This window comes from Pyrgilauda ruficollis, unplaced genomic scaffold (assembly GCF_017590135.1).
Source record: "Pyrgilauda ruficollis isolate IOZ18807 unplaced genomic scaffold, ASM1759013v1 scaffold33, whole genome shotgun sequence".
Taxonomy (NCBI): domain Eukaryota; kingdom Metazoa; phylum Chordata; class Aves; order Passeriformes; family Passeridae; genus Pyrgilauda; species Pyrgilauda ruficollis.
This window is the reverse complement of record NW_024524711.1, coordinates 3,965,335-3,977,704: the sequence shown is the minus strand read 5'-3', so window position 1 is coordinate 3,977,704 and position 12,370 is coordinate 3,965,335. Positions and strand designations below refer to the sequence as shown.

General features: G+C 36.3%; 1 protein-coding gene across 10 annotated transcripts in view; it reads left to right on the top strand.

Annotated features, from left to right (window-relative positions):
• KMT2E (lysine methyltransferase 2E (inactive)) overlaps positions 1 to 12,370 on the top strand; it is a 58,230-nt gene that overhangs the window by 36,611 nt on the left and 9,249 nt on the right. For 9 of the 10 annotated variants that reach the window (XM_041474668.1, XM_041474667.1, XM_041474664.1 and 6 more), the window contains 11 exons: positions 1,322 to 1,452; positions 2,518 to 2,635; positions 2,786 to 2,895; positions 3,775 to 4,036; positions 5,865 to 5,963; positions 6,705 to 6,869; positions 7,863 to 8,171; positions 9,981 to 10,235; positions 10,412 to 10,556; positions 11,242 to 11,495; positions 11,636 to 11,692. In XM_041474668.1, coding sequence (XP_041330602.1) covers positions 1,322 to 1,452; positions 2,518 to 2,635; positions 2,786 to 2,895; positions 3,775 to 4,036; positions 5,865 to 5,963; positions 6,705 to 6,869; positions 7,863 to 8,171; positions 9,981 to 10,235; positions 10,412 to 10,556; positions 11,242 to 11,495; positions 11,636 to 11,692 — 1,905 coding nt within the window. Of the gene's footprint in view, positions 1 to 653; positions 786 to 1,321; positions 1,453 to 2,517; positions 2,636 to 2,785; positions 2,896 to 3,774; positions 4,037 to 5,864; positions 5,964 to 6,704; positions 6,870 to 7,862; positions 8,172 to 9,980; positions 10,236 to 10,411; positions 10,557 to 11,241; positions 11,496 to 11,635; positions 11,693 to 12,370 lie in introns of all 10 variants that reach the window. The other variant, XM_041474671.1, reaches the window with a different exon arrangement.

Sequence of the window (12,370 nt, the reverse complement as noted above, 5' to 3'; positions counted from 1 at the left end):
AATGAAAACCCCAACCAACCAAAAAACACCAAACCAAACCAAAAAAAAAAAAAACACATGGGAAAAAAAACAAAGGGATTTCACATTCACTTTCTGTTCCTTGTCTCACCAGATTTGAGCATCAGAATTGTAACATATTTTTCAGTTTTATACATTCTGTACCACCCCAGTTATGTTTACATTTGTATATCATTTATCCTAAAAAGTAGCTAAGGTGTTAGTGTCACACTGAACATTGGGTTGCCCTTAAACTGCCTCTTGACACACAGTCAGCTTTAGTCAACTTTGCTGCTGTTTGTCCTGAGGGATACCTGGAGTGGGTAGAGTAGAAAGCACCATTGGAACTGAATTTTTTTTTCCCCTACTATGTGTATCAAGATGTTCATTGTCTACATTTTTCTTCAGGTGTGGTAAGTGTTCTGGGTGTTCATGGCTGGTATTTCTGATTCTTTTTTAACTCATGATCCTGTAATTTCTAGTTTATGGAGAAATTATGCAATGTTTTTTTCTAGCCTTATTTATCAGTAACTTACCAGTTACTTACGGGCTTAAAATCAGAGCCATGTAAAAAACTTAGCATTTTGTAGCAGAAATATTGAGGAGTAGTTACTGTAGCAGATTAATGGAAGCATCTTTGCTTCTTTTTCTCAAAGACCATCATGGCATATGGGACACCCTCCTTAGAGGAATATCCCTACTTACAGAGCCTTTTGCCTACATAGAGGCTACTTCCTTTTTCATTGGTGATGAAAGTTATGAGAGGTGTGAGTTCACTAATTGCCAGGGTATGTATTGGTTTTTAATTAAAGCCATCCTTCCATCTAAAGACATGAAAATTAATTTGGAAACTCTTTCAGGATTCTTTTTTTTTTCAATGGTTATGTTATTTCCCGGTTCTGTTTCTTCTTTAATGAGTTGTGAATGTCGTTTTATGTCTGCATGTTTTGTTTTGTTCAAAGGAATTGAAGCTTTTTGAAAATGTTGTGCAAAACAATGCAGCAATTCATCCTAGTCATGGTGAGAGTTAAGTGCACTAAAGGCTATAGTAATTGAATTGTAAGCATATGAATATTTTGGTTTTCAGCCATGTCCTGGAGAGCTAGGGCCAAAGCATTCCTTGTATCTAAACTGATAACTAGTAGCATTGCTAGGTGAGCAAGACAGCTTGGTCAGTTCAGTCTGGACGTTTAATTACAGAAAGAAGGGGTGTTTTTTAGTTCATATAAAACTGTTTAATAGTTGTGAAAGTATAATATGCTATTAATAATAATGGAAAAATGGTAGAAAGTAAAAATTCATAAATGAATCTATGTCTTTACAGAGTTATGTGCAAAAAAACAAGAAAATTTTAAAGGCTGCCAAAGACTTGCCTCCTGATGCACTTATTATTGAATACAGAGGAAAGTTTATGCTGAGAGAACAATTTGAAGCTAATGGATATTTCTTTAAAAGGTTTGTTCATTCTTAATGTTTCAGTAAAGTAATTGTTAAAAAGGTGTTTGCTAAACTGTTGCTTCAAGTACAAGTGGATCTTAGTTACCAGCAGTGTCTTGTATTTTAATTTGTCTGATTAAAAGTAGTGACAGCTGGAGCCTTTTCTGTCACTTTCTCTTCTGGATATCCTTACAGATTTGTTCAGGAGGTAGTTTTCTCTTTTTGTTCCTCCCTGATCATAGGATTCCTGCATGCTCAGTTGGGTAGTTGTACTCCTTAAACCAGGAAATAGACAGGTTCTGCCATCCTAAAATAATTATTATATTAATTATTATATTATATTTATCTTTTGTGGGAGAAATGGATTTTAAGCCCACAAGGCTGATAATGAAATTGGACACGGGTCAGCTTGGGGCTGTTTTACTGCCAGAGTTCTCTAGTTAGTTTACTGAGCTGTGTGTGACTGCTTCCTTCTTCCTGTAGATTGGTTTTGATGCTGCCCCTAACTGCATGAACACACCTACTCAGGAATTTGCAAAAGGCCTGTTGGGGGAGAGAAAACACACAGCTTTTGCTCAGTAAAGATAGAAGGGTTGGTTCCTTGGCACTTGGAATAGCAGAACTTAAAGCATGACTTCACAAAGTATTTGAGGCCCCTTTCCTTCAGGAGGACTGCTGCGGGTGTTAGGGATGTGGTGGTCTTACTTTTTAAAAAAATTATTCTATGTGGCTTATAAATTTGAGTTTCGTTTTGGAGTCTGTCATAAAATAAGTTTAAGAAATTTGAAAATTTTTAACTGTGTGTCTTCCATGTCTAGTGCTTGCTCTGTTCATGTTCTCCCTGTAGATCCTATGCTGATGATACAGGGCTGGAATTCCATCTTGAGGTATTCTGAGAATATATGTGGGGGAATGTACCTGCTAAAAGCATGAAGCTTAAATATAAACATGTCATTCTTAGATTAACCTCCAAATTTGGTGTATTGCACCAAGCATCATGTTACCATGCTGACTAATAAGAATAAGCACTGTTTAGCATCTTCAAAAATCATGAAATTCCCAGTTTTCTTGTGTGTTTTTCAGGCCATACCCGTTTGTTTTGTTTTACTCCAAATTCCACGGGCTAGAAATGTGTGTTGATGCAAGGACTTTCGGAAATGAAGCTCGATTTATCAGGCGTTCATGTACACCAAATGCGGAGGTGAGCACGTTTAGAAAGTTAAACTAGGTTTTATTTATTTAGGAATCTCCTTTTCTGTGAGATTCCTGATAATTTGAGCAATCCCTACAATTTTTATTCAAGAACTTGAAAGTAATTCATGATGATATAATAACATTTTCTTGACTACAGGTGAGGCATGTAATTGAAGATGGAACAATTCATCTTTATATTTACTCCATCCATAACATTCCAAAGGGAGCAGAGATTACCATAGCGTTTGATTTTGATTATGGAAATTGGTAAGTATTTGAGAATGCTGTTCTAAAATACCTCTAATGCTCAGTAAGTCATTTTGCAATTCAGAATGGCTTTGGGTTTGTATCGTTTACTTGTTTGCATGTTTTAATAACATAAGGCTCCTTAGGCACTGTATTTACAATGAACTGTGTGTGCGTGGGCAGAGTTGTGTATTTTCATTACTGCATTTCTGTGGCCTGCTCTTAAGCCAGCTTGGATGCAGTGCATGCTGGCTTAAGAGTGCATGTCTGCTTGGATGCAGACATGCCTTTGCTACTTGACCTGAACTGTGTGTGACCACAGAGCACGTGTGGTAATCGGCACAGGTTCAGATTATCTCAAGATACTGGGCTCTTTTGAGAGTTGTAGACATACTCCTAAAAATACGTAGTAGTTGTGTTTGGTACCTGAAACAACTGACAGCCTGTTTCAGTTGAACATGTTTGAATTTCCTTTGTACTCAAGTGGAGCTTAAAATTGTGCAAAGTGACTCTGAGTTTGGTGTGCCTGTGCTGTAAATTGTGTCTGCCATACTTGCATATAAAATGAACTCTGTGACTTCATGTGTCTGTTTTGTGTTGGTTATATTTCCACCTAGGATTATACTCAGGTTTTAGATGTCTTTTGTCCTTCAAGCAGAATACTAACCTTGAATGTAAAAGAATTCTGTGTGGCAGAGCTAAAGAATTAACCAGTAGATAAGGTTTTTGAGTTACAGTAGTGTTGTATATTGTGGTGAAAACTTGAGTCACCTGGATTTGAACATGGTTGGTTTGCATTACAGCAGATGTTTAATGTGAAATATCAGTGATTTAGTATTGAAGGGTCTCATTGCTGTACAAGCTAATCAAATATGCCTTCTTGCATTTAATTACTTGCAGTAAATACAAAGTGGATTGTGCTTGCCTCAAAGAAAACCCAGAGTGTCCAGTTCTCAGACGTTCTGAGCCTACAGAAAACATCAATACTGGATATGAAACTAGAAGGAAAAAGGGAAAGAAAGAGAAAGATGTTTCAAGAGAAAAGGAGACTCAAAATCAGAACATCACATTGGATTGTGAAGGAGCAGCCACCAAAATGAAAATTGCAGATAATAAACAGAGGAAGCTCTCTCCCCTCAGGCTGTCTATTTCTAATAATCAGGTACTGACACAAAGATGCTCAGAAATAAAAGCTTTTAAATACAGATACTCTCATTTTATATAGCTACTAAAGGAATTTTAACTAGTCACTTAAAAGCAGTGTGGAGATTTATCAAAAGTCAGAATGATGGATCAGGTGTTTAGAATTTTATATATTATTTTCAGTTTTCTTTAATATTCAGTTGTAATTAAAGCTATGTTGGACCTTTTTCCTCTGAATGTCTTTGTGACTCTCTGATGTGAAGGCCTCATGTCATGGTTTCAGGAGCTCCCAGTCCATCTTGAAGTGCCTTTTGGTTAGTTTGCCCATGTTACTCAGAAGTATTTTCAACATAGCAGTACATAGCCCTGCTCTTAAAACAGAACTGCAATGCAGAATACTGAGTGATGACTGCAGCTCCATTTTTAATGGAGCTCTGCAGTTCTCTGTTTAATTCAGCTGGGAGGAGAGAAGTGTGTTGTGAAACTAAGGTAGTATGGTAAAGCTACCTGGTAATGTACTGTGATAGTAAATTTTAAATTAGTCTTTTTTTGAAAATGTCAGTTTGAAAGAACTGTTGGGAGGGGGTCCATGACATAAAGTACTAATTTTTCGGAGCAGCTATTAAAGATAACTATTCAACATGATTAGATTGTTACCTTACTAAGTTTCTATATTTCTTCATTTTGAGGGTGGTGGTGATGATAATTTTTTTTTTATATATGATGGTTTTTTGATGATGATTTAGGGGCAGAGAAAAGGGAGTTATTCTGGGAGAGAGCAGTTCCTAGTTCTTTTAACATCATTTTAGGACTGAAAGAAATCAAGTAAAAATGAGCATACCGACACACAGCTTTCCTAAGATGATAAATAGCTTTAAAAATGCCTGGAAGTCCAGGAGGCGTGCATGTGACTTGCAAATTATGGTCTCCAGAGAGGCAGTATTTAAACTTTATCTTGAGAGTGATTTTTGATCAAAAGTAATTTTTGATTTCTGTTTTGTGTCATGTTTTCAAGAATGATAGCTGATATATGGATTCGTCTCCTGATCTTTTGATTTAATATACAGTGCTTATATAGAACATTCACAGGAGAACATGTATTGCTTTCCAGAATTGAAGAGTAGGAATTGTGGGAAGAATAAAGCTGTTAGAAGTACATTTACATTTTCCCATACACTTTCTTTATGGTAGCATCATATATATCACCCCAGGAAAAAAGCTACTAATTGCCTGGTCTCTATGTTTAGATATGTATTTTAGGACAAACTTTAAATCCTTGTCTAGTCCTTTATGCAAAAGTGAAATTGCATATACGACTAGTGAACACTTAATTAGTTTCAAAGTTACCTTTTCATGCTTGTTTTTTCTTTCAAAACAGAAAACCATTGTTAGTTAGGTAGCTTTTGTGCTTCCATATGATGTGACAGGGTCATTAGATTATATAGTGAATGTTCAAATGGAAAATGTGACTTCAATTGAGTACACTGTGGAGCTAAGTAAAACTTCTGTGTAATTGATAACATCTACTTTGGCATTCATCACTAAAAGTGTAATACTTTGTTGTGGTGGATAATATAAAGCTCCTAACTATTTAACTGATTATAAAGTGGTTAGAGCAGTGGCCGTTGTTAGTGTCCAAAAGTTTCCTTTCTTTCAGAGGTTTATTTCTGATAATGCCTTTTGCTTGGTGGGATGAGGGAGTGGGGATGGAACACTTTTCATCCTTATTTGTTGGTTTGGTTACTTCTGATGTAGTGAATCTGAGGATTCTTAGTTCTGTGTAGGATTTAGTTCACTCTAATTTGCAAGAGTAGAACTTCTGTAAAACAGTCATTTCTGTCTTGCAGGAGCCAGATTTTATCGATGATATAGAAGAAAAAACTCCCATTAGCAATGAAGTAGAAATGGAATCAGAGGAGCAGATTGCAGAAAGGAAAAGGAAGATGGTAAGTTGGGAAGCAAGTTGCTGCCTAAAAGGCATCATTAAGGCTTAGTGACACCTGCTCTTCCCATGCTAATTGCTGCCTTTTTGTGGGCTTGTACAATCTGCACATGTGCAAAGTCAGATCCTTACATGAACTTAGCCTTAAAATGCAAGGCTTGCTATTTGAGAACAGTTCATCTGGGTTCATCACTGCATTCTGACAAAAATCTGCTTCTATCTTCAATTGTATATAATTTTTTTAGTGTCTTTAGATGATTTCTGCAATGCCTGTTTTAGATCTCATTATTTGCTCTTTATTATTGCTTGTTATTTGTAATGGCCATTTTTATAGCTGGCATTGGGAATCAAGATTTTCCCCTATTTTATTTTTATTTCCTACTTGAGTAAAAAGTCTCAGCAATCCTAATTTTCAGATGTTGTTAGAACAGTGTTAATAAAACTAGCATCTTAAAATCTGCCATTTTTTGTTAAGTATTCAAAAAATTAAGCAAGTTCTTAAATTCAAAGTAGGATTCTCTTGTTTGTCAAGCTGGTATGGATGCAAGCCTTTCTTCAGAAGTCTAGTATTTGCAGTGATTGTAACATATCCCTTTAATCTGAGCTTCTGCTGAACTTGATCTTCATGTTCGACATATACTGAACATGTTGAGAAGTACTTAAAAAATAGGAGCTAGAGTAATTGCATATTTATATATGTGGAAGATTATGAAAAACTGATCATGATTATTGTTAAATCCATCAGACAAGAGAAGAACGGAAAATGGAAGCCATCCTGCAAGCTTTTGCCAGACTAGAAAAAAGAGAAAAAAGAAGAGAACAGGCTTTGGAAAGAATCAGCACAGCAAAAACGGAGGTTAAATCAGAATGCAAGGAAGCACAGATTCTCAATGATGCTGAATTTATACAGGTAGTTATCTGGAGCTTTATTTTAAAGCTAGCTTTTAACATTGCATATTTTGTCAATTTGGATGGTGAGCTGCATGTTAAGATGTATGAATTTTTTTTCCTCTGAACTCAAATATATGTATCCAAAATGTTATTTGATATTATGTTTTATTAGCTCCTGAATTTTTTTCCAGATAAGATACATATAGAATTATTTAATGAAGAATTTCAGTTACATGAATTTATGCAAACATACACACACACCCACACCAGCTGCGTAATTCAGTCTGTCTTTGAAGTTCAGGTAGAGCATTTATCAGTGTTGACTTTAGCTGCAGGAGATGACTGTCCTTAGGCACCCTCTGTAACCAATGGAGAACCATTTGTTTCTTCAGTGGGTTTTTCAGGAGCACAGAGTATTATAATCTTCCCTTAAAATGTTATTTTAAAGGAAATTAGTTAGTAAAGTCTGGGTTTTTTCTGAGTTCTTGCAGATGATACTTAATGTTTTATAAACAGTTTTTAACTCTGTTGTTAATGGATGTTTCTTAGTTTGCAAATACTCATATAATGATTCTCAGTCCAGGTTGTTTCCCTGAGCTATGTGTGTCAGCATTCTCTTAAGTGCCTTTTGTGACAACGCTAAACACCTAGTAAACTATGAATTGCCAAAAGAATATTGGACTGAAAGACATCATGCTATAAGCAGTTGATTTCTAGCTTATGGATGAATGAATGTCAGTTCTTGCACAGATCTGTCATGATCTGACTGCTGATGGGTGTGTGTGAACACTGCTGATGAAACAGCACATGCTTGGGAGGAAACTACAGGAAATCCTGTCATTTGCCTGCAAGGAGGAGTTAATTACTGTAGTTCTGACAACAAAAATGAGATTGAGACTTTTTGGACTTTATTGTGTAAAAGAGGGAACTGACTTATTTTTTTTTTCCTAAGAAAGATAAGTAGCTCTAAACATGTATGGGATCTGTTTACTTGACTTCTGTCTTGTCCCAGGAACCGGCAAAAGAAGAAACTGCCACCAAGCCCACCCCAGCCAAAGTTAATAGAGCTAAACAGAGAAAAAGCTTCTCCCGGAGTAGAACTCACATTGGACAGCAGCGCAGGCGGCACAGGACCGTCAGCATGTGTTCAGATATCCAGCCCTCCTCTCCTGATGTGGAAGTAACTTCACAGCATAATGAAACTGAGAATGCAGCACTGGTAGCTGAGCCTGAAACAGAAACTGTTGTTACAGAAATGGTTACTGAAACAGAAGCTCCAGCACTTAGTAAATGCCCTACGAAATATCCAAAAACAAAGAAGGTAAGTCCCTTGAGGGATGGGGAAAAGTAACAGACTTTTTAAAAAATTATGGGCTGCTTCATCAGTATGCAACTGCATGTATGGGTTGTTTTTAAAATGTTTACTCATTTCTTGAAAAATCACCATTGTATAGTCAGTCACTGGTAATAGATTAAAATATGTGTAACATTGTTTGGTGGAAGTTAGTTTGTATTTAAGACACTTCCAAAACACATCTTCAGAGCAATTTTGGAACAAAATGTTTTCTAAATGGATTGAAATAATAGCCAAAATATAATTAAAGCTGAATTTAAAGAAAAACCTGAGGAAATAAAAGTTGCCTTTCTTCCTTTGTTCGTTGTATGCTTCAGATAGCAAACAACATCTCCAAGGAACTCACTAACCCCTAGTGCTTCTCAGATGTCTGTTCTGAAGTCAATGGATCTAAACATGCCAAATGTGTATGTGCATGTCTGGAGGGAAAATTCTTTATTCTTTAATGCTTTGCTTTTAAATTTCTTTCTATTAGACTGCATTGCAAAAAAGTTTTACAAAATGGCAGAATATTAAAAGACACTCAGAAATCTTAAATCTGCAAGTGCAACTAAAGCAGTACAGCTTTCTGCTTTAAACTTCACAGAACACATTAAAAAGTATTTGTAGTGTGATTTACAAGAAGTCCTGAAAATTTTAATCAGTGGAGAAAAAGGGGGGGTGGGGGGAAGTCATAGGTCAAAACTTCTTGTCAAAAGAAAAATAATTTTAAGATTTTTTTGTATCTTAAACCTCCAAACAAAATGTAGATTGTTTTTTTTCCAAAAGATACCTGAGTCATTCTGTAACACTTCTTATTTGCATCACTGTTACATTCTTGTGAGGGGGAACACTTCTTCCTTTCTTGCCTGTTGCATAGCAGAAAAGAAGGAACATGTGTTACTCTGAAACAGCAAAAAAGTGCAGTGAAATTCAGGCTTCAGGTATCTGTGAAATTTGTCTCTGTTACATCCAGTGTACCCTAAGTGCAGAGAAGGTCTTGCTTTAAAAATTAATAAAATAAAAATAGATTTTTAAAAAACCAAAATAAAATGTATTATGATCATTTGTGTTAAAGCCTTAATATCATACTAATACTATTTCATGTTGCATGTCCTTAATTTTGAATCAGTGTAAAATCCAGGAGGTTAGTTTATCGGTGAATAAAAACTAAAATCTACTGCCATATTTTTTTAAAAACACTGAACTAGCTAGGAAAGGCTAGCCTTTTTAAACCAGTGTGTTTTTGTATTAAATTACAGCACATTTACTACTACAGTTGAAGAGTGTTGAAGGCAGCTGCCTGACATGTTGACTGAAGCACAGTCCTGACTGTATGGAAATCTGATGAGGGGCTTCTTTAACTTTGCTCTATTAATGTTACACTATTTCTCTTCAGCCTGGGTACTCAGGCACAAGTTTAAATTTTGGGTTTGAATTCTGTTACTAAATTGACATCCTAAATACAGTTGCTCTGGGCACTTGTATTGTAATGTTCAGTGAGAATTAAATGCAAAAGAACTAAGTGTAGTTTACAACAGAAGAAAATAACTAAACACCCCCGCCTCTCCCCCAAACTGGTGTGTAAGCAAATCTGTGCTAATTTCTTCTGCTGTTCCCATGACTTCACTAAAACTGAGCTCATTCTTGCCAGGTATTCTTAAACTTGGAGCCTGGAAACAAACTGTTTCTGGTTTGTGCAGTAGTTGACTAGATGAGTAATTGAACTAAACACTTTTAAAAAGCCACTGGTAAACACACTCATAAAACACTATTTTTTTCTCTCTCTCTATTTAGCACTTGGTTAATGAATGGTTAAGTGAAAAGAGTGATAAAGCAGGGAAGCCTACAGACACTGTACCAGAAAGGCCTCTACGCATCACCACCGACCCTGAAGTTCTGGCTACTCAGCTGAATTCTCTACCTGGTCTCACTTACAGTCCGCACGTATATTCAACTCCAAAGCACTATATCCGTTTTACTTCTCCATTCCTTTCAGAAAAGAGGAGGAAAAAAGAACCTGTGGAAAACATTACTGGCTCCTGTAAGAAGGTAATGCTTCCCTTTGTTATGGTGTTCTATCCCACATCAATTAAAAACAAGTCTTTATTTGCTAGCATAAATTCAGGCCGAAAAAGGCAGTTTGGCAGACCAGTCATGCTGCACGTTTTGAAATGTTCATCATTAGAGTTTTAAGTTGCTAATTGGAACTTCTTGGTTTTTTACAGCGTTGGTTGAAGCAGGCTTTGGAAGAAGAAAACTCAACAACGATTGATAGATTTAATTCACCATCACAAGAGAGATCTAGAAGCCCAGCCATCAATGGTGAACATAAAAGTCCTTTATTACTGAATGACAGCTGTTCCTTAACAGGTGTGAAGCTTTTGTAAATACACTACATAAGAACTGTGTTGAAATAGCTGATTGTGGAGCACTGTGTTTTCAAATTGATGAGTTGATGAAAATTCCAGGGATATTTGCATACTTTCCTGATACTTTATTTGAAAGAAATGTTTAGTTGCATAGTGGTTGGGAGTTTTTCCCCCTTTAGTGTATATTAGATAAGAAACCATTATATATCCTAGCATTTACAGTCAACAAAAGACTAATGGTTTTGGTATTAGTATTAAGAGGTTAGGTTATAAATTTAATTTTCTATGCCTTCTATATACTTAGAATCCTTTTAAACCTCGGTAGGCCAATGTAGCACACAGGGGGGAAAGCTGTGTAATCTTGCAGGCATAACACAAAAACCACCTTTTAGCTGAACAGTCTTAAAAATGCAGAGGTTGACTTGGCCTTCTCTGGAGACACAGGCAGTTCTTCCCAGCATCCTAGCACACGGAATTCACTTACTGATGTATCTATAGGCTGTTAAGAGTTTATTTTTCAGGAAGCCTGTAGGTTGTTAAAAGTTGATCTCTCAGCAAGCCTGCCCTTCAGAGATTTTTTGGTCTTAGAATTCTTTAATTTGGAATTCACAATTTCACTACAAAACAACTGTAAGGGATTCCTATATCTAGAAATCTTACAACTTTTTTCTAATATTAACACACAGATCTAACCACACCACTAAAAAAACGAAGACTGTATCAGCTGTTGGAGACTGCTTTCTCAGAAACCTCCACACCTACTCCTTCTCCCTATGCCACACCAACCCATGCTGACATCACTGCCTCCGAACCATCGTTGTTTGCTACTCCTCCCAGAGTGAAAACAGAAGATGAAGCTTGTCGAAATGGTTACAAACCCATATATTCACCAGTTACTCCTGTAACTCCATGTATACATGGAAATACCATGCACTTTGAGGTGAGATTCATCATGAATTTTACAGTGTTCAGACGTAACAGTGTAAAATCAGTATTTTGTACTCCTGCTACAAAATGGGGGGAAGGTATTTCTCCAGGCTAAAAACTTAATTGACTTGCAGTTTCTTCTTGTTTATTTAGAATATTTCCTCACCTGACAGTTCCCCAGAAATAAAAAGGCGAGCTTACAGTCAAGAGGTAAGGAAATTTGCAAAATCTGCAAATGGTATCATTGCAAGTTCCTGAGAATTTAAAGGGTAACTTCCCCAGAGGTTTTACTTGCTTATTCCTTTATATTTCCACTTTATCTGTTATACTTTCTATTGTAAACTGTTTTCTCTCTTTATCACTTAAAAATTGTGATTTGGATTAGGATACCTCCTATAATTGAAAGGAGTAGCCACTGCAATTTGTAAATAGGAGCAGAAAGAGAACACTTTGCTTTCCAGGCTGTAGTTAGATGCAGATTAACATTTCTCTGTGTTGCCAGCATTTCTTAATTGTTTCTGTTGATCCCAGTTATGCTCAAAGTGAAAGCAGAGCAGAAAGTTCATAAGTTAGTATAGGTGGATTAGTTGAAGAGCAAGTGCTGTTGGAATATGCCTGGGTATTCCCAGCCTGCAGGGGGCATGTGTCCTGCCATGGGGCTTCATCCTAAAATTCAGAAGTCTTGGAAAAACTTCTCCTTCCTTCTCCTGCTTTGAAATAGGTGTTTTGACACTGAGGAAGTTTGCTTTTGTGTTGAAGCAAGTGTTTTCTAGCTTCTTGGCCTGGGTTTTGCTCCTTTTGAAGCTCTTCCCCTTCCTCTGCCAGTCATAAATAAAACCTGGCACTTAATGTTTATTTTTACTTTGGATAATGTACATTTTATTAAAA